The following is a 23253-nucleotide window of genomic DNA, read 5'->3' as shown; positions in this document are numbered from 1 at the left end:
GCAAAGAACCTCAAAATTTGGCACTACACATCAACAATCCTGCTGTTTTGCTTCGGTGATGTGAGGTTTCTGAATAATTAATAAAAAAGTGTAAAGGAAGAAAAAAGTTTTTAAGGAAGCAATTTATAGATATTTTTCTTTCATATGGATATAACAGTAAATACATAAAGTAATTAAACAATATAATGTCACCATTTTATATAAATATAAACATACATATATGCACAACATACATAACCACTAAAGAAGGTAACAGAGCCTTGGTCCTTAAACTATTATCTGTACACTTATCTACAAGAAGAAAAATAGTTCTCTTTGTGGTTACTGTCTGCATGCACTGGGTCATTAAAAGAGTACAAAAGAGAGAAATATGCACAGGATAGGAAACGTAATAGGGGAAAGATTGATTCTAAGAAACAGGGAAACTTGAAACTCAATATAGCAGCAATTCAAAAGAGTTTTGAAAGAAAATGCAAGCTATGTTTATTTAAATTATATAAATTAAGGAAAACACTGTAACCCAATAATGTATGAAGATGAAATCATTTTTATTAAAAATATACTTACTACCTATTTCATTCTGTCTATCCATATGTATTGCATTTATCCCACAAATATATATTTCCCTTCCAAGTAACACTGTATAAGAGAAATGGTGTTTTAAAAATAATATAAAAAGGTTAAAATTAAGAAATAAATAGTTTTAGTAAGATCAAGCACAGAGAGATTTGCTAATGGAACTGAGAAGCAGAAATGGAACATTCTTTTGTGAGGATATACGCAGAGTATGCTTATCCTTTATGATTTACATGACAAATGCTAAGTATCAGAGAGAAACTCAAGCTACTCTCATGAGATTTATCTGTATTATTCAGTAGGAAGACCCGATCCCCTGATAATTAAAACATTCTGTTTTACAATAGAAAGCATATGTAGCCTAAATTTTAAAACAGTTTTCCAAGAGGCTGTTAAACTAATGTTTCAATGTTGTTAGCTGTATCTCTCTTCTCAGAAAAGAATGAAGTTATGACGAAGAAAACGTAACTTAGAATTACGTTTTGTCTTGTGACAGCCGGACTTGATTCAGTATAAATATTATCTAATTTCTGCAGGCATTTACTTGTACTAGCTATGCCTCATCTATAAAATTTTAAAATAAAAGCTATATAATCTGAGTATAGTTTGCTGAAACTAGCTTTCTGCTTCAACAAACATCCTCACAGATGAAAAACCTTTAAAAAAAATATCGTGTCCTCAAAGACACTAAATATATCTGTAAATTATAAAAGAGGCAATACAAAAAAAGAAATGATCACAATTTTTTAAAACAAAAAGGGTACATATCTAGAGATATTTTTAATATTCAAAATTTTAAAGGTATCAGCAAAATACCACAGTTCATCTCAGGTCCTTGTACCAAGTATTTAATCTGAAAATCTTTGTGCAATTACTTTACAGCTAGAAATAGACTTTTAAAGTTAGGCAAAATCCAGAGCTAGTAGGTAATGAGAATTCTAAAAGACAACTATTGAGACAACTGCCATCTTCTGCACGTTACTTGACAGGAAAAATTATGTGATAAACGTATTCTCTGAACAGTGCTAACTGCACCCCTATTAATGACAGTTTGGGTACTCTGATTTTCCAGAAATTTATTAAGTGATTTCTCATGGTGCAGCTGTACAAAGTGCTGATGTCAAACTCTTCCTTCTAAATTTTTTTTTGGCGTTGTTTGGTGGGGATGGTGTTACTCGGTTTTGTTTAGGTTTTTCGCTTTCTTTTTTCCTCTTAGTAGAAGGTGGTAACTTAAAGCTTCCCTTGAAATGACTTTCTGCTCATACAGACAAAAACCACTCATCTGAGTATCTTTCAAAAGTGGAAGTAAAGTATTTGAGAGTTTTGTCTTTCACTACGGGTAAAAACGCAGTTTTTAAGTAATTCTCAGTAACTTCTATTTAACCTTACTGCAAGATCAGACCCTTAAAACATCTAGTCCAGTTTCACAGGCTAGTTTCATTAAATCTTTTCATCTTTGAACACAAAAATCTCACTTTTGTGTTTCAGAGTGCATGGTACTCTGCACCATTACAGACTTTATAAGTAATAATTTACTTAAAACAAATTCCAGCACTAAGCATATCAATAAAACCCAGAACTAGAGCATAAAATTGAAAAGACAGTTACACAATTCTTTGTGCGCTGGCTGCCCTAGCTCAGTGCTCTACATCTTCACATCAACCTAATTCATTTGACACACAGTTTCCCCACAGCTGAGAAAGCCTAGCTTTCTTACTAGTTCTTAGTAAAAGCTTAAATACAAACCCCCTTATGTTTAAGTAAAGTTGAGGTTGTGACACAAATCAACAAAAGGCAGGAAATTCAAAGATAACACTGACAATCCATGCTTAATTCATGACTGTTTAACAAAAGGGCAAAATGATATGAGGAACTAATGTCAGCTTTAACTTCAATCTGTGCTCTTAGGCAAACAGGTGTTTATCTCAAAGATTACACTAATTCAGAGTCTCCTGTCAGTCTAGGTAAATTCTAGCAATTATTTAGCATTTAACAATGTGCTCGATGTAAAGAAACTTTTCAACTAATTTTCAGCATCCTGGTATGATACATTGTAGCAAGCATCATTAATTAAAAATGGAATTTTAGAAAACCAGCTAGACAAACATGAAGATGTAATTCTATAATTTCTCCAGAAGTACCCCCCCCCTCCCGAATTAACCATTTTGTAATGTTACACGAAATACAGCAATATATGTTGCTTCCCTTCTGCCACCCCTGAAGTCAACAACCCTTAGTATATACACACGTCAGACTCACTTTGAACCTCTTCTGTCTTTTTCTATAAAATACCAAAACATTTTCTGGATGGCAAAAATGTCAGAGAAAATCATGCTACAATATCAGGGTGTAGGGGGCATTAGTTAATGTTTTAGACGTCAAAATATAACATTTTAATGCAGTTTAAAAGTACTGATTGCATGTAAGCATCTACATCTGGTAGCTTTGTGTACTGCCTTATTGCAGAAATCATAAAACAAAAGAAAAAAATTAATAAAATGACGAAGTTCACAGTCTTTGCTAGATTACATAAAATTGCAGGCACATACTTACAGCGTTAATTGCAGGGCAATTAGCAACAGGTTTTGCTGTAATTATTTTATTTACTGCAATTACAATTTTTGCTTATTTAATCTCTGAAATGATTACAAATTTTATTGGAAATTAGCAATATTACTTTTCTTTTTCAGATACAGAATTATGATCTTGTCCCAGAAGTCGAAGTTCTACTAATTGCTAACAGTTAGCTAGTTGAATAATTTCAAAGAGGGCTTTTAAAATCCTGCATCTATACTCTATCAAGGTGCAGAAAATCTGCTAGCAGCTCTAGGTATGTTTTAAAACCCAGTGAAAATAGGTACAGTCACAATTTAAAATTAGTATTTTAAATTCCACAGGAAGGACAATTACATGTTTCACCCTCAGGGTTATCAAACAAACAAAAAGCACAGTTGCATACAGCTGTATGCTCCCTTCCAATCACAGAGCTTCAGACACTACTTACTTCCTTCTTGGCAGAGCCTCAACAGCTAGGCATGTGAAGCTGCAAGTCTTTATAAGACCATTGGAGACCACCTGATGGATTCCACAAGAAGCCAAGCACATGCTTCTCAGCTGATTTAATCTGCTTCCCAGGAATAAAACAAAGGTGCAGAGGACCATGAAAATCTCTGAGGAAGAGTGTGGCTGCTTTTTTGCCTTTGTAGAAGAGATAGAACTTCTTTGACAAAGGAAGTTCAGATATAAACTGAGCTCACAGCATTCTAAGGAGCTCACTTTTTTAATTGAACAGGACCACAAACAAATGTGAGAAAGTCTTCCACTGAAGTACTAGGAAATAGATAAAAAAGGAAGAAAAGGGTGAAACCTGGCTCTACCCTGCAATGCTCCTGTTAATGTAATTGATGTACGCTTGCTATCACATTTTTAGTCTAAAGCAAAGTTTTGACTTCCTTGCAAAGTATAAATTAGGCTTATAAAGTATACTTCGCTACAGTTTACTTGGGATTTTTGGCTCAGATATCCTAAGTAGAAGAATATATTTGTTAGGCTGGTATGCTGTGATATGCTGAAGGTTATTATGACAGTCAATTAGTCTTAATAATGTATCAAAAATCAGTTCCACAGCTGTTTTCCTGGATGTCTTACTGAACTTTATTATGACAGAGACATTTTTAAGTGAATAGTGAAACTTACTATCAGCATTATCAACTAAAAATGTTCTTAGAGTCCCAGTAACCGACTGCAATAATGTTGAATGACCACAGAATCGAACACATTGGTGAGAGATGAGTCCACGGAAGTCAACAGAAGCTCCAGTTGGAAGACTATGATTGCCAAACTAATAGTCCAAACTACACACATATTCCTTATTCATTCATTCTGCCAAAACCACAAAACTCTCACTTAGAATCACTTAGTTTGGAAGAGACCTTTAAGATCACTCAGTTGAACCACAGCCTAACCCTACCTAGTCCACCTCCCCAAGCACTGTATCTAAATGCCTTTTAAATACCTGCAGGAATGGCGATTCTACCACTTCCCTGGGCAGACTGTTCCAATACTTGACTAGCCTTTCAGTAAAGAAATTCTTCCTGAATAGCTAACCTACATCTTCCCTCGTGCAATTTTAAACTATTTCCTTTTGTCCTATTATTTGTTACCTGAGAGAAGAGATGGACCCCATCTTCTCTACATCCTCCTTGCAAGAGCGATAAGGTCTCCCTTCAGCCTCCTTTTCTGAAGACACTTTTCATAGCCAGAGACACTTCCTGACCCCTCTCTCCATTCTTTCATAAGCAAGACTTGCCCTATCCTCAGTTTGTTTGCTTTAGTTTCTCAGTCTGTGTTTCCCTACTTTTGGAAATAATCCTGTTTTCCTCTCAATAACTAAAGACAATGAAGTGTGATACCAGTTTGAGGAATTATTGATCCTCAAGATGTGGATTCCCTTATTCCCATGATATTTCTTTCTACATAGGTTGTTGAAATCAGAAGGGACAAAAATGCAGCTAGTATATATATAGTACAAAAATCTGCCAATCTCCCTTCCAACTGAGGTCCCGCACTGCTGACGCCACAGTAGTGAAAAGAAGCAACTTCACTGTCATTTTATGTTCTACAGCCAATTCCTCTCCCTGAATTTTCAGTAGACATTCACAAATTCATCTTGGCCAAGTGATATCAAGCCAAGAAAATGTGTTTTCAACTCTGTCAAGATCTGTTCTGCACACAGAAGTACAATCAACTGCAGACTAGAGAAAACAGTGGAAAAAGGCCCGTGCTGCCTCTCCTCTGCCATGCCCCAAAGCTCCCACAAGTGCTACAGCTGTATTTTGAGCTCATGTCCAAACACTGCAGACACGAGGCAAGTTAAAACCTGAAGACCAACATACCCTTGAATGCACCCATGCAAACCCCACTCAAGTACAAAATCTGAAGGGGAAAAGAATGAGTTTGTTATCACCAAAAAGGTAATTTGTCACTTCGACATAGTATTCTTTATAAAAGCTTTGTCATAAAAAGTAAAATAAATAATTAAATAATGAAATAAAAGAATGAAAACCAGTCAGAAAACATGAAATGCACATCTCAATAATACAGTTTACAACTCCTATTGAAATGTAGGCATACAAATGGGATTTCAGAATGTGGTCCTACTGCACAAATAGGTGTCTTATTTGAGGTCAACATCTTATTCGAAAAAAATACCAAAACATGATAAACCAAAGCAGCCTCTGCAAACACACTGAAGTCCAAGAAATTTTCCTATTACAAACACAAATTCTGCTTCTTTGTGTGGCCTACAAGACAGAAAGCTTAGTTCCCAAGGTGTTCCTCCTTACTCTAACCTAGAAGTCTTTAAGGGATCATCTCATTCAAATTTTATGGCCTACAATAAGGAATGAGTTCACGCTCATTATTGCTTAATTAGGCTTTTAAAGCATCTAGAAATGCATCTTTGGATTTTCTCTCAAATGCTTTCCTGGTCTCCAGGACAAATCAAAGGGCACTATCCTGTCTGTCCATTTACTGACAACATTATAAGGAACACTCTGTAGCACACTTATACACTGAATGTCACACTTCTAACCACAGATACTTTAAAGCATGTCAAACACTTTTTGTACTTTTAAAATTTTTATGGATAAAGGTTCTGAATTTTTTTACTTATCTATGTCCACCACCATCAAGAGTCCATGTGCAAAGCTAGTAGAAGTCAATCTTCACACACATGCACACACAAAAAGATAGAGGTATATTACATACCATAGTCAGTGATCTTGCAGGATACTAAATACAGTTCTTTCAAGTTACGTCCTTCTTTGGCAATCACCTCCACACATCTGGAAGACACATACAGTAAAATCACAGTTAAAAGACAATCGATCATCTTAAAACAGCAAGAGCACAATCCTTAAGTGCAATGTACTGTATCTCAATTTCTTCACTTTGTGAATTCACAAAAATTCACTGATAATGCATATGGCTACACGTATACACTGGAGAAAAACATTTCTTTTACACTGAATGCTTTGATATCAATATTCCCAAAAGTCTTTCAGTATGTGAGCTACTTGAAATATATACAGACAAGTCATTTTGAAAATAATACAAATACAAATTTACAGTTATTACTGTGTAACTTTGGAAAGTTTCTATTGCAGGATTTAAAAAAGCTTTCTTCTAGGGAAGAACTATAAATGCACTCTAATGAGGACAAAAGAAAATGTAATTTTAAATTCCTGTTTGTATTTCTTCAGTGATTATTGCAGGTGTCAGCATTCATCAGTTCATGAAATGCTACATGCCACTGGTGTTCCAGTATGTTGCTAGAGAAGTTTGTATAGATGAGCAGACAGCTCATTTGTTTGCCTTGTCACAACTAAGATGAATTTGCAATGAAACACCTAAGTTTTTTCTGTTAATCTCCTTGTTTGATTTATTGTGAGAAAACAAGAAAACTAAAATTGTCTTGTAAAATAGGAGCTTATTATATGAAGTCTGTATTAGTGTTATGTTTACAATTGCATTGTTTATAGTGTATCACTCAAAAATATAGTTCATAAAACATATTTTCAGTTTCATTAATGTAAAATGCAACACTGCTCATTACATCAGCTAACATGAGTATTCTGCTATTCTCTACAGAGACACTTTAAAAATATTTTACAGGATAAATGGTATGAATTTCTTCTGATCCAATATATTCCTCTTTAATTTTCAGATCAATTACCCAATCATTTACTCTGCCTCTTAAATCAACCCTCCTACAATACTCAATATTTAATTATTTGCCAATTTTGAAAAATAATAGGTATTGCTAAATTTGTCATAACTTTTGGAAAATACACCTACACCCTCAGAGACCTTTTTCCTCCACTTACCACCACTAATAGATTATCCTCAAATCTGACTTAACTGTTCATGCTTCCAATTTTTGATTTTCAAAGCAACAGTCTAATTCCTACAGTTTACAATAACAGACTAACTGAACGATAGCCCTATCTACTTGTCCCCTTTCTGCTGTCTTATTCTAAAATCTAGAATAAAAATTCACTACTGATAGAACAGCATGACTGTCAGAGTGCCTTAATCAGAGTTCCTTTACCACAATTAGAAATTTTCAGTGCTTGAAAACTAAGAGAGCCTAAAATTTAGAAAATTTTTGCAATGCTTGTCATTGGGAAAAGATTGCCTGCCTTTACTAATATGCAAAGAACAAGGAGAAATATTTAACATGGTAACCCCTGGGAGGAAGAAAACAAAGGTGAAACTCTGGATTCTGTAATTGTTCTCTGCTAGGAAAATTAGCAAGCATAACCTTTACTTTTCTTTTAGAAGGTACAGTAGGGCTATCTTTTTTAATATTATCTAACCTCAGAACTTCATTTTCATCACATTATTTTCCTAAAAATCAGGTATGATGTAGAGCTTTAAACACATTCTGCATACACAGAAAACTTTTTTTCCTGTAAGACATGATTTTGAACAAGATGGTAATCTCTGTTAACTGTCTTTATCAAGATAACTAGGCTGTGAAAATGATTTTTATTAGTCGTTCCATAAACAGCCTTCCTAGCAATGAAATTTGATTGCTAATAGTAATATGAATAACTAGAAAATCATTATCCTTTATTACAGTATGTTCATTAGACATTTCAGCAAGTAAGATATAACTGAAAAGTGAATGGACACTACAGTTACACTAAGTTTTTATTAAACCTAGCAGTACTAGGTTAAGGGTTGGACTTCACAATCTTAAAGGTCTTTTCTAAGCCAAAAGTTTCTCTGATTCTATATAATTCAGTAGAGCACTGAGATTATGAGACAGTTCTTATCTTGGATAAAACAATTTTTTCTGAACCTAGAAAACTATTTTGAAAATTTTATCTAATGATTCTACAGTTTTCCAATTATTTCTGACAATTTTTATTTGCTGAGAGTCAACAAACTGATCAAAAATACAATATAGTAATATGTGCCTAGTAATAATACAAGACAGTCAAGATGATGTAAAAGACCACCTAACTTTCCCTATAACTTCAGTTACACAATTTCTCCATCAATCAGGGTCAATTTTGTATTTTCTGTAAATATCTGCATGTGCATATTTCAGCATCCCTGCATATTTAAATCTCAGGATATCGGCCATTCTCTGTCTTCAAACACAATTGGTCCAACTGTGAAGTAGTTTCTGTCACCCCTCCATTAGTGGTGCCAGTATAAATTTATAATCCTGTCTTAACAAGAGTGCTAGAAATGCTGAGTTTGAGAAGTTTTAGATGCTGACAGTCACTTGATTCCAGGAGAAAAGAACAAAAGCATTTGCCTGTGTGGCCTTCATAATTATGTCTTTTAAGCTTTCAAGATAGTTCTAAGGGTTAAAGTTATTTCAAGTGGCTTGAGTGACTAGAATCCTGTGCTTAGTGATGTCTAGGAGTCTAAATGAAATGCTGTTCACTTTCTGCTAATGGGAAACAAAAATCTTTACTGTTTTTAGCTATTTCCATTAAACAGAAAAAGATGGCCTCATTTTCTTTTGTTTTTAAAAATATTCAATTACCTAACATCTAAAATAACGAGTAAATACTTCTAGTTTGGAAAAATTTAAGTATAGCTGAAATACTGAATTTATAATTTTTTTTTTGTCTTCCTCTATAACTTGCATAAATCAATCTCATTTCAGTTTTAATTTCTATTATCCTTTTCATAGATCATCCCATCATAAATCAACTTGCAGAGACAGAAGAAACACTTTATATGGCCTCAACAGCCTCTGCTCTGGAGAAGGTCACACAATACATAATTGATAGTAACAACTGATTTCTTTACAATGTAAGAAAAAAATAAGAGTAGTTCTGTATTTATTACTTTTACCTTTTAATCTTTGTTAAGCATGACAGCAAAGAAAAAGGTTAAAAGAACAAAATGAAATTAACCTTTTGTAGAAAGCAAGGATCAAGTCATGTTAATTCAGCTGTAATAATCCATCAAAATTACATAAGATTATTGCCACATCTATCTTTGGAAATCTTTATACTTAAAATGTTGCTGAATTAGACAACAAAGAAGCCTAACCTTAAAAGCATCAGCATAACACTGGTAAGTAAGAGATGACAAGTTATTATTTAAAACAGTAGCAAATGACAGAAATGAGTAAAAAATAATTGAGCTCTGAAAAACTTGGGGAGTAAACCCTCTCCATTAGGGAGCTAACATGTCGCCTCCTGGACAAAGAAACAACAGCTGTGTGCCAAGGCAGAGAGATCTCTTCAAATCTCCTAACCCATGGTTACTGTACTGGCTTTTATCAGCTCTTCCTAATAATTTTAGTAACAAAAAGACATGCAACATCTAGATGAAATATTGAAAGCTACAGGGACACAAATATTTCTTTTACATATTTCCTCTAAATGTACTACAATATAAACATTCTACCAGGACAAAAAGTAATCTTCACATTCATAATAACTTATTATCAAAAATGAGACAGGGGTTCATTAGCCAAGGAATAAAGAAATACAACTATAATTACAGCTTTGATAATACACAAGTCTGGATCACAGCTGGCTAAAGCAAAAATCTTTTCACTGCTTACTTTGCAAAGTAGTATTATTTAGAACCATGTAAAACATGGAAATACTGAAACTGAACATGAAACACTTACTTTAGGAAGAAACTGAAAATATTATCAAACAAATTCTAATGCCAAGCTTTACTCAATATTTTATGAATGCTGTTCTCTGATACACTGATGTGCAATTCCCTTTTATTGCATTTGACTCTAAACGTAAGAGATTAATATCACACACTATAAAATGTATGGTGCTATTAGCTGCAAGAAAAAGGCAAAGAGCAGAAATTGATTTCACCCTAAGCAACCAATCAAACAGTATCTCAGAAACCAAGAATATGACTGAAGACATACCTACCTAGTGCTAATGCAGAACAGTAAGGAGGTAACAAACATTAGCAAGACAACTAGAGCTTGCTCAGCACTGTGATGTTGAACACATCAGCATTCCAACATCCTAAAGTTTATTATGTCAGAAGGCTTACAAAGCTGTGATTACCTTTTTTTTTGTTTTTTATGTCTAAAAATATCTTTCTACTTGAAAAAGTAAACAAATCTCAAGAAGGATGTAACTATAATGTTGGTAAAATTCCAGCAATTAGTATAATGAAAAAGCTATCAATCTGGGTTATAGAAAATAACCCAGAAAATACGGAAAACTGCCTACTAAGAGGCACTTGCATATACTGCTTTTCCCATCTGTTCTGTAAGCATGACCAGAAAAATTACCTAAGTGTACAAAAATTTACTTCCTTGTCTGCAAACGAGTGTCTTCTTCAAAAGTAACAAAATTGCATGACGGAGATCTAGATGCATCTACTAATAACTTCAAATTTAGGCCCATCATCCTGATGGCTCTCACATATACACCTGTGCAATGAATTCACAAAGTCAAGGTTCCTGATTTTCCACAAGGTAATGCAAAATGTAAGGGTTTAATTTAAAAAAAGGATGAATTAGAAAATAAGTCATTGAAAACCCTGTGATTTTCCTCTCTTAGCCAACTGATTCCTACATTCTTTCATGTTAATGAAAGCTTAAAGTAAATGAATTAAAACTGTGCAAGCTTCCACTTGTAAGAAAAGACATAAAAGATACTTGAATTATGGAAAAAAATAAAATTCTATCTACATACACAGCTTTTATGTTTTTTTGGTCTAATTCTAAAAACATTGGAAAATAATATTTGTGACAAACGAAAGGGAACTAATGAGAAAATATGACTACAGTATTTGTGGTATAAGTGGTCCTGGGAGACCTTGTTACAGTCTGAGATGCTCTTCAGCCCTGAGTGAAGCTAATTGGAGTTGCCATATACTGGTTAAGAGATCACAATTTAAGGGAGGGAGTTTCACTCACTGAAGAGGTGTAAAAAACTCAAAACATTAACTCATTCCCTTGGTAAGATTCAAAATGTACATCAGGCTCTTTACATGGCTTCTTTGCATTTGACTGGCATATGTTTGTCTCTAAGCAGTAAAGGGAACACCTTACTATCCTTCAAAACATAACCAAGACCACTACTGGAAACTAAAAGAGAGCTTGGAAAGAATAAGAACATTAAAATATACAATGGAAAACCAGACACCTTTCACAAATAAATACATGGAGGTCCCCAAAATTTAGTGTTTCAAAGGTTAAATTCAAGCAGAAAACAACAGTTGTGCATAAAATAATACTTGCAGTCATTGGTTTTGATGACTTAACCATTCTTGTGGAAGGCAATAATACAATATAATAACCAAGTTTCTGCCATAACAAAACCTCTTACCACAGAAGCACATACAGAATCTTAAGAAATTGATGTAATCTGAGGCTTTCTGCACTCAGAAGGAGTAATTTGAAGGCTGAGACAGTGGAAGAATGAACATTTTACTAAGAGATCTATAAACCCTTATAAAACTTCTTTAAAATAAATAATGAACTTTCCACGTTGATGGATACATATTCTTGGTTCAGGATTTTATTTACACTCTGGACAGCATATTTCTTTCAATATGTTTGTATTCTAATTTTGTAGTAATAAGAGGTATGATTTTTGCTTGTCTTTCAGCTATCCTGGTACACGGTCTTTGCTGCCCTTTTACCATTCCAATCACATTGAAAATATGTATTTTTACATTATTTTTCAATTTGAACCCCAAGAACTGCATTTCTAAGGAACAATATTAATGACAGACCCTACTAAAACAGGGATACTAAATAACTCCGGTAAAACTTTCAATCAAAAGCACAAACTGAACTTGAAAAGCACTTTTTGTCTGGAGCCAATATTCAAAATGTCACTAGTTATACAAATTAACAGCAATTATCTTAGGGCAGTCATTAAGTTCTGATTACCAAGAAGGTATTATTTAGAAAATCAATGTAATTTAAAATTAGGTTTACCAAACAGTTTTGCCAGTTACAGCACAGGAAAACAGATAAGCTTTTTTTTTTTATACTGGAACTCACAAACTAGAGAGGTAAGAGCAGACAAGTCCCAGAGTGTCTGCTTGTGCTCTGAGCTAGTAGGATGCAAGCAAGCTCCTGAGAGCTACACAGATAAATTAATCAGCACTGTGCTTAAGCTATTATACCCTGTCTTTCAGCAATAAATATCTATTTTCAAATATTTATTAGTAGGTCTTATCTAAAATTAAATGCCTTATAATTCCTGTTACCCTGACTGCATGTAAACCCAGCAAGCAATTAAGCCAAGAAAGGAGAGATTTAGCAAATTGTTCAATTCCACTATCTGACATTTACATGCAGTAGTATTCCAGGTGGCCTTTGGTTCTTCTCTGACTTGGAGGAACTGGATACCATAATGGATTTAAAAGAAATAAACAAACAACAATGAAAAATATTTTATTCTAAAACCCTCATGGATCTGATTTTCCACAGCTAAATTCTGGAAGAGAACTGAAAAGTATCTCTTATTTTTTAAGATCTTTGAAATACTTTGGAACTCAGATTTGAGGTTAAAAAAAAATAATTTATAACAGAACTTCAAATACAGTTTCTTAAATCCATTATGTCAACTTGTCTACTGTCATAAGCAAAACCAAGGAACTGCTAACAACCAGCAAGCCAATCCACATTTCTTAGCTAGTATTATGCTTTGTATTATACATACAAATAATGTTTTCCTTACTGAATTGTTTCAGTTGTGTCTTTCCTTTGGCAAACTGTTAAACTTCCTTTATAGGAAACATACAGGTAGACTACTCTACTACATTAGGGTGCTGGTGTAGAAAAGGAATTGGCTTTATACGTGTTGCTTCTTCACACAGTAAATGTTATGAAGGCTTTTCCTAAAACAAGTGTAAACTTAACTTTTATAATGTTACTTTATGTTACTTGCAGATGAAATTGTATTTAGAATATAATGACAGTATAGTACCTATAGACAGGACTAGAAATTGGCAAACTGTACCTACTAAAGTTGCCCATAAGGAAATCCTTGTAAATTCAAACAAGGTGCTTGATGTCCCACTTTAATTTACATAAAATGTACTGCAATGTACAGAGAGGCCGTGGTGATGTTCAGATGCTGAATGTGTATTCCGGCTGAACATTTAGTTGAAATGATTAGTAACTGATGCTGTATGGAAAGAAGTTAAGAGACAATCCACCACACATGCTGCAATTTTGGAGAACTGTAAAGTGGAAGACGCATTCAGGAGAAATAAGGCCTGAGGAACTGCTATAACTCTCTCCCAGGACGAATCACACAATGGCATGCAAGGGCAGTCGCACCTCTTGCAAGGAGAGATGGCTTTGAGCAGTGGTAGCTTTACTTCTCCCTGGACTTTTAGAGACTGTATTTACATGACTCAAGATTTTTCCTGGCATAACCATGCCTCAGGTTTGAGAGTCTACTCTTTTTTTTTCTTTTAAAATAGTCTACCATCCCATCTTGTTCTATCCCATTAAAGTTTAGAATATAGAGTATTCATAAGCCATTTGTTTTTATTGTATGCACAATAGGTTTTTCTAAAAAAAAAAAAAAAAGGAAACTTTCAAGTTTAATAGTAAAAATAAGAAATGGGAACTGTACTGTTGTGCTCTAACTTCCCCAAAACATTCTTTAGATGGTGCTTCTGGAATGCTTGGATAAATGTTGAAATATTTCTATAAAAAATTTAAAAAACCTCAAAACCACACCAGATCTTTCTCCTCTACTGCTGAACGACGTTCAAATTTGTCAAGAATTTCTGCTTATATAAAATGATGATAGAGCAGAAGAGGAGCCAAGATAATCAAAGAGGAAAAAAAATAATAATCCAGCACTCATCATAATTCGCATATCTTTGAAATTGATTTAGGGTCCAATTCTCTTTGTACTTTAGGAATTAACAAAAATTGGTAGATGTTACATTAATTTAATGCTGCTGATGATAGTAAAACTGATGAAAGAAAAAATCAAGCTCAATGTACTTTTGGACAAATGTTACAAAGAAGAGAGATTAAAGAATGTGAGCAACAACTGAATTCTACAGTTCTCAGGCAAGGCCAGTACACTAAGGTGTCACCCAAAGGGCAGCATCACAGCAAAGACTGTATGTGAAATACGGTATATTTTGTGTATCACACATTACCTGGATTTTTTTAGTATACACATTTTAGCTGAGAAAAAACCCTCCAGACCTACTAAAATATTAAAAGTCTTGATTTGCTATTAAGTAGTGTATAAATCTTGATAGAATGCCAAGGTTCCTAGAAACCTCACTAACCTAGAGAGAATGCACTGAGATAGCAATGACAGTATAAAAAAAAAAAAGAAAACCAAAACAAACCACAAAACCCCACACCAAAATGCTTAAAGGCAAATTTCAAAACCTCTTCATGAAATGATTATGAATTCCTTTCCATAGCTCTGTATGGATAGCACATCTTACACTGCTACACTGCTCAAAGAAAAAAAAAGCAAAAAAAAAAAAGCAGGAAAAAAAGGAAGCTTGTTGGTACTGCCTGTGCTTTGTATGAAGTAAAATCGCTTTCTTTTCACTTACACAAGGTACAAGCAAATATATTTATTAAAAAGAGCAGTATATCTTTCTATGTGTCATAATCTTAGAAGATTGCTGCTTATATACTGTAAATACCATCTAGTAATGTATGAACTTTACCTAATATTATTCAACTCTTAACAGACCTTAACAGAGCAACTTTTCATGTAATCTTACTGGAAAATAATCCGGCTAGACAAATAACTAGGATATACTGTGCCCTTTCAAATTGTAGTGAAAAAACACAGCAATTTTCAGTAGCTGGAAAATTTGTAAGTGAGCAACTACAAGCACAACTAATTGAAATGAAGGACACTTTTGCCTGTGTGCCTGATTCAAAGTATCACCAAAAAATTAATCAGAAAATAAGCCTAAGTTGCTGTTCTAGGTAAAAATAGGAAAGTTTCAACAGGAAGATCTATCCACAGTTAAAATATGAAGGCCAAAACTAAACTCTAAGAGCTGTTATACCTAAATCAAGGACTTGCATTTTTATATGGCATGTATGCCATTTGTAAAAGTTAGCTTTACTAACTGAGCCTGAAGGCTCATCCTGTGACCACTCTGAATTTCAAAAAAATGCAGTTTCCCAGACAGTTATGCAGAACAGAAACAAGCTTTAGCACCTTGAATTCTCTGGAGAATTCAAAAGTCCAAAATCACAAAAGGATTATAAATTAACTTTAATGTAATTATAGATGCCTTACTTGGTAAGATATAAGAGAAGAAACTTTTTTCAATTCCTCCCGTCTTCAGGTCCCTCGAGCCTTGTTGAGATAGCTCTGACTTTGTCAGGACATTGGGTATGCTGGCAATTACTTCTATTTGGTATATTATAGCATTGTTTATATTTTTGAAAAAGAAACTACAGTTATTTTTATCTACCTGTGCTTGCATCTGCAAACAGTGAGGTCTCATTAGTTGTCAAAAGGTAATAAATTGGCACCCAAAAGAAGACAGAAGCTTTCCTCAGATCCAACAGAGCCAATACCAGATGGCTCCAAAGACAGACCTGCTGCTGGTGAAGGCTGAACCCATGGTAGCACCTCTGGATTAATACATTTACCAAACAGGAAATAAAAAAGGAGGAACAGTAGCTCCTTCTAGCTGAGTTTTCTCTGCTCATTGAGGTAAACATCCTAAATCTTGACAGGCTAAGTTATGATGTCTTCCCTGCAAGCCTCAGCTAACTTTGCATTGAAACAGAACAGAAATAGTCATATAATTCCTTAATGACATCTCAGCTATGACAGTGATTATTATATTCTGCTGCAAGACAATCAGAAAGAGCTTCAAATGAATTCTTAAATTGATCCAACTGGACCCACAAGGGTGCAACTGTCTAAACCATTAGAAATTATGTAGTCAATTAAAATCTACATACTCAAAAAGCCAAGGAAATTTCCATGTGTTGCATTTTGCCTCTCTGGAGAACTCAGGCAAGAATTCTGTGATGTACACATAAATCATTAAGAGTAACCATCATTCAATGGAATTTTTAATAAGCCATTATTAATAAAATAAAATTAAAAAATAGATTGCTTAAGTGCAGATCTGTTTTTCCCTGGTTTCCTGTACATTTAAGTTACAGTTAGAGCAAAACATGTTTATTTCAATCACAACTTTAAAGATACACCTTTGCATTCTAAATATATTGCACTGAAGTAATAAATGTTGAGGAAGGCTGAAGCTTTCCAAGGAAAGGACAGTGCTACCACATCAGTATTAGCTATAAAACTCGGCAGTCACTTAAATCAGGTCAAACAGAGTTGGAATTGCCAGTCTTTCTGTGTAAGAAGTCATTTCTGTATAAAAGTAACACAGACACATTTCTTCACTCCCCAGGGAAGATGGAGGAAAAGCAAAGTAACTAGTGTGTGAGCTTGATAGAAACAGCGGGGGTCAGGAAAATGTTACATATTTTCCATATGTGCAACTTTCAGAAATCACAGAAGGAATAGTACTAAGAGATACAAGCTCACTTTGCACTTCTATTTCCAGGCAGCTAAGCAACCCAGACAGCAGAAGCACGCTGATGGTCAGCTGGAGCTAACGCATCCACCATTCAATGCAATGTTTCAGGTTATTAAGAAATTAATTCAAAGCAGATACTGTTTGCCAAAGTTGTTCTGACATCCATTGTGTTCAGAATTTCTGCGGCTGCTGCTGCATTTGCTGCACCTCATTAGAAGAACTGTAGAAGAAATCTCTACAATAACATAAGCACATTCTGTACTTTAGGAATAAATTCTGTGTCAGAGGACACACTGTTTCTAGTAGCATCCACCCTGTACTCAGATATTCACAGGTTATACTGACAAAGAAAATTGGAAAAGATTATGTTCTCACTCTCTTAGTTCTGATTAAATTACTTGTTTTCAAGGTCCACATGGAAGCCTCAAGTAATTCCCGGATTATTGGCAGAACACATAAAGGAGGCTGTTACTCATTGCTAAACATAGTGTGGTAACATATTATAAATTCAAATTGTCATCTGGATAAAAGCCTTCCTTATACTCTTATTAACCTGCCTGTACCTGAGACAGGCATGGTTGAATCTGAGTTGCTATTCGCCTTTAGATCACAAAATTTACAGGAGTGAAAACTTGCTTTCTAAGTGCAGGACTGGAATTGTGTTAGGAGGTGACTGGGAGCCAAGGCAACTCACAAAGCATGGGCAACATGTTTACATTCGGTTGAAATATGAGTTTCTTCCATTTAGTTTTTTTGTTTGGTACTTGTTACTTTCAGCATCAGGCACACAGAATAAATCTGGTCTAGAGAGAATGATCCTCCCCACGGAAGAAAAATCACATTTCTCCACAAATCATCCATGCAAAATTCTTTACCGTGTAGTTATGAATCTGTAACTCCAGGTACAGATTCTGTGTGATGTGGCCAGAAACAACGTTAGGCCTTCAAACTGGCTTGATGACAGGTTTAATTACTTCCACTACTGGGTACCTCAAAGTGTCGGCAAGATCTTAAAATATTTCCCTTATTAATTAGCATCTCATGTACTTATGGAGATGCATTTTAGTTAATCTTGGCCTCACACACTAGGAAACATAACGATAGTGATATAACTGGCTAAATCTGTTCCTTAGTGCCATAAAATTAGTATTATTTAACCAGTCAAAGGTTAAGATACCAGTATCTTCTCAAATAACCAACTACCAAATAGTGCCACAAAAAGCAGAGCCAAACTGTTCATATTCACATTCTAGCCAGCTGTTACACAATCACATTTATGAAGTTTTCACTAAGGCATCTCCACTAGTAAGTGAAATCCTAATGCCTTTTTTGACTTCAGCAACTTTGGCTTTAATCCTAGGTTTAGAAAATAGTTCACTTGTAATTTCCTTCTGGCATCAGGATGAATTCCTCACATATGTGGCTTAATTCCCTTTCAGTTTATCTACTGGCTTTGTTGAGAAAACCATGACAGTAGCTCTTCTTATTTCACTCATAGCAAAACCAAGGGGAGTATCAGTAAGCACAGCTCACACGCCTTGTGATCTTCCTCCTCCATTGATTTTAATGTGATCACCCTCTCCTGTTTGACTTGTTCATGTGGCTCTGGCAGAGTTAATCACTGTATCCTAAGCACCTCAAGATATGACTTTGTTCATTACGATGAGAAAAAAAGGTCTGAGCATCTTCAAGCTAACTCCCATCCCCTCTAATCTACTGAATAAAATTTACCTACTCTGTGATGGGGTTTGGGAAAGCAATGAGACTTATCCTAGATCTGTTTCTTCTAAGAGGAACAAGTAGCTGAAGTAGCAGATCACAAAGAATACAGGCTACATGTCACGAGAAAAAAACCCACCATCATACCCTTTATTGAGATTGCATTGATCTACTATAGACCCCAACAGACTATAAGTATCTATAACTCAATCATGTTTTTTCCGTTCACCTAGTTCCCAATGTACTATGTGACCAAACTAGATGGCGACTATCACAGTTAATAATACAGATATAGCATGTGTATCCATACCTTTAATTTGTAACCCAGTCACCACTAAATTCATTTTATACCTACATCTCATAAAGAAGAGCTTGAAATATTTTTTTCTTACAAACAGGTTGCTTACATATTTGAATCTTACAAGGTAAGATTTTCTGAGCCTTTCAAAAACTGCCAATTGTGTATAATGTGATTGTTTCCTAATGGAGGTTTTCTAATAGTCTTTTCTTGATTGTTGCATTTTCACTTAAAAATGTATAATTTATGAAACTTATAAAGATTCCCTCCCATTGTATGAGGCAGTTACATGCAGAGGAACAGGCTCATGTTAAGAATGCTGGCTCAGAAAGGCATGAGAAAGAACAGATCTTTGAATGAGGTATTTCTATTTCACTTGAATGACCTCCAGATACGGGTTAATTTGTTTTGCTAAAGATTTAGATATTTCTGATAGCATAAAAGAGTCAGGTACTATCACTGCAGCATCAAAATCTTGAACTGTACATTTAAATAATTTCAGTAATGAGCAGGCTTCAATTTAGATGGAAATGGTAATGATTATGACATAGTTTGCTGTCTTTGTGATCCTCTTTAATGATAAGTTTTTCAGGTAAAGATTTTGTATGTAATGTAGATATTTCAAGGTTGAAATGTATTTGAAAATATTTTACAGCACTAATATTTCTAATAACAGATGAAAACATATCAGATATACAGTATTTGCATATTTTTCTATACCTATGTTAATGTAGAATTTTCCCATTTTTTAGTATAAGAATATGAAAACAATGCTAATGATACTGTATATTGTGTGTGGATGTACTGGAGAGAGTAAGAGGTTTTATAGGATCTAATTCCACCCCTATCTATCACCCCCGAACAAAGCACTTCCACCTCGTTTATATAAATTAGTTTGAATGTGAACAGAAACCAGTCCATAAAGCAAAGCCACTGTTCTCCTAAGGAGAAACCTCTACCCATCTGTGAACAAAAACTTTTTTATGTCAGGGATGGATCTGCTTGCAGTCACACTGTACCTACAGCACCAAGAGCTGCAACTAATAAACGAGTTGACAAGAAATGCTTTTTGGAGCACTTCACTTGGCATTCCTCAGCAATAATTAATGTTAAATTATATGTCATTCAGTCACTCTGACTCAGATGTTCTATAGCATTTTGTAATTATTAGAGACAGTGTAAATTTCCTATCCTTAGATTTCCTTGATTTCACATCCAGCCAGTGCTGAAAAGAAGGTAGACCCCCTTAAATAATGAATTTTAACTAATCTTATTTTGGATATAAACAAGTTATCAATGGGTAACTTAGAAGAACAGTGTTTCAGTGAAATGGATGTGACATAGAAGGCATCCTAAAATAACATAAGCTTTTATTATTGCAATATGCTCTAAAAATAGTTGTTCACAGTGTTTAGCATCATGATGTAAGAAACTGAAATCACATCAACTGTATGCAAGCAAGAGAGGTATCTAACTGAAATTCAGGTACATCTTCAATTCAATTGAATCCTGATCTGAAGTGTCTTCTGTCCTTTAATAACTTCGTTAGTATAAGAATAAAGAAACAGCCATAATTCTTGTCCATCAGCTGGCATAAGCTATCATAAATACCATCAACTCCTGATACATTATTCTGAACCATTTTCCTTCTCTTTCAGTCTGATAAATTATTAAATCAAGGTCTGCCCCTGCAAAAAAAATACCACAGTGATTACAGTAATTTCAGATCTTGGTTTCTTGCATGTGTCTCTCTCACAGGCAGCTGGAGACAGAAATTTCCCTTTTCTCCTCAGCCAGTTTCTTTTTACCAGTGGTAACCTTGCGTCTACTTTTTAGTGTGGTTCATCTTTGTGAGAAATGCTTAGGCAAAACTGTATAACTTTGCCTTCACTGCCACCCTCTGGACTCCTTACTTCAAAAATAAGACTACGAGCTGTGGCACAGGGATTTCAGGATGCCCTGACACATACCACCTTGTACATACTTATTAAGAGAAGTAGAATCTACTTATACGGTACCTTTCTCCTCTAAAAAGAGGATGTGTCTGTCAAATCGATTCATAGATCTATTGGCTGGATTGTAGCACCAATTTAAAACCAAGAGCATTCAGAATTATTTTAATCCTACTTAAAATAAAATAACAAAGTAATTATACAATTTTTATTTAAGTTGTGATTACCCAATGCTACCATATTATCTAAATGTTCCCAACTGATTTGTAACTGCCAATGAGGACATGTCCTACTGCTAAGAGGATGCTATTTACATTCCAATTTCAGTTAAAATATCAAAAACTCACTGATGAGCCAAAGTTTACAGAGTACAATTCTGTTTTACCTACTTACACATTTCCACCAACTCAGGTTCCCATAATAAATACATGCTTATGATACTGTTTGTCAAACATCCCAGAAGCTTAATTCATCTGGGTTTTTTTCATATAAAACAAAGAGGCAATGGTAAAGGAGCCCACACAAACTTGAGCTGCAACAAAGGAGTTGCTCTTGGTGTGGAATTCAGTGCCTGCGTCCACTTCCTTCGGTGTTCTTAGGTAACCACTGCATGCCGTAGCATTCTCCTGACAATGAGAAAGGCAACTAAACCACCATATGCAGGTGGCTACCATCTGAAATAGTTAGGACGGTTTGGCAACTACTCTGAAAAGTTGAGACATGAAACTAGCTATTTTCTTTTCACCTTCTTAACCACACAGTCTCTTTCCAGTGTCCACTTAAACACATGTCAAATTACAGTCAAAATTATTTTCAATTGTATTTATCTGGACTAATTTGGCTTGGCATGAGAGATGACAAAGTACCAGCTCAAGTCAGGTTTGAGGGTTACTGAGGGTGAAAACAGTGATGTTTGTCAAAGACACAGGAAGAGAATTTTCAGGTTATGTTTGTGCAGTGGGAGTATTTGATTTCCTATGCAGTATGGAAAACTTCCTTAACCTGGTAGGTCCACTAGAAAAACAGTCATAAAAAAAAGAATTCATGCCTACAATCACTTAAAGAAAATGCTAGTAAGACAGGTAAAGTTCATTGTACCTGTTGTTACTGAAATAAACACAAAGAATTAAAGATTTTCCCCAAAAGTTCTTGAAGTACTGAAGTAATGGAAAAAAAAATATTTTTCACAAACATCCAAAAACTTTTAAAATCTGTTTTCCTCCTACCATAATGAAATACAGGACAAAGAGAACAAAGAAAATGTGCATACTCCAGAGGTTTATATCCAACAGGGTTCTAAATTTTGTTTATACCTCACATAAAATGATTCAGCTATGATCTCAGTGATTTGTGTAAACCAGCAAAACCTCAGTCATTCAAATAATTCTTTGTAGGCCTCTCAACCCAACAAGATCAAGGAAGACAGAAGTGGCCACTAATCTTTAAAAGCACTCAATTTAGGGTCAAAGGTTCTTGATAAGCTGTTCTTAAGGATTCTCAAATATTTCAGCAGTGGTCTTTGAAGACAATCACAGTGATGTAATTAAAACATATTATCATACTTTGTAATCCTTTACAAACTCAGTCAAATACTAGCATCTGAAATGGAAAAAAAAAAAAGGATGAAAAAAGTGATTTGTTGTACTCTGTCATAGGAAAGGGAGCAGGAAGAGAGGTATAACCCATGAAAAGCTTCCAAAACTGCAGACTGAGCTAAATAGCACACTGTAATACATTAATCAAGTGACAGGAAAAATAAATAAATAGACATAACTAAGGAATCAGGAAAAAATATATATCTCCTCTCATGAAAATAAATGAGCTAGATAAAGTTTTATGTAGAAAAAGGAATTTTCTAAGTTCAAAAAGCATTTACATAAAATAATGTTTAAAGGAATATCTTTGGAAGCAGTAATATTAAAAATAAAAAATAAAATTAGGCTGTTTTAACTTGTGTTGAATCTACTAGCTAACAATCCAGGCGCTTATACTGTATCTTCTATCTGCTGAAAAAATGCATTCATATAAAAGCATTAACAATGCAGATTTTTCCCTGCAATTACTTAGTATATCTATATACTTCCCAAACACACTATGAGGCCTAATTAAAAGTTTTATGGTTCTTTTTAAGACCTTATGCATGGCAAAAAATAGCTGCTCACT

At 34.5% G+C, this 23253-nt stretch overlaps 1 protein-coding gene across 1 annotated transcript in view; it reads right to left on the bottom strand.

The window, feature by feature from the left end:
• FBXL17 (F-box and leucine rich repeat protein 17) overlaps positions 1-23253 on the bottom strand; it is a gene marked incomplete at its 5' end in the record, with an annotated part of 308442 nt that overhangs the window by 105912 nt on the left and 179277 nt on the right. Inside the window, one exon of the mRNA XM_084278599.1 lies at positions 6346-6422. Within this exon, the coding sequence (XP_084134725.1) occupies positions 6346-6422 (77 nt within the window). The remainder of the gene's footprint in view (positions 1-6345; positions 6423-23253) is intronic.

This window comes from Gallinula chloropus, assembly GCF_964237585.1.
Source record: "Gallinula chloropus genome assembly, chromosome: Z".
NCBI lineage: Eukaryota > Metazoa > Chordata > Aves > Gruiformes > Rallidae > Gallinula > Gallinula chloropus.
Note: the sequence above shows the minus strand (reverse complement) of the source record. Positions and strands in the feature narration are given on the sequence as shown.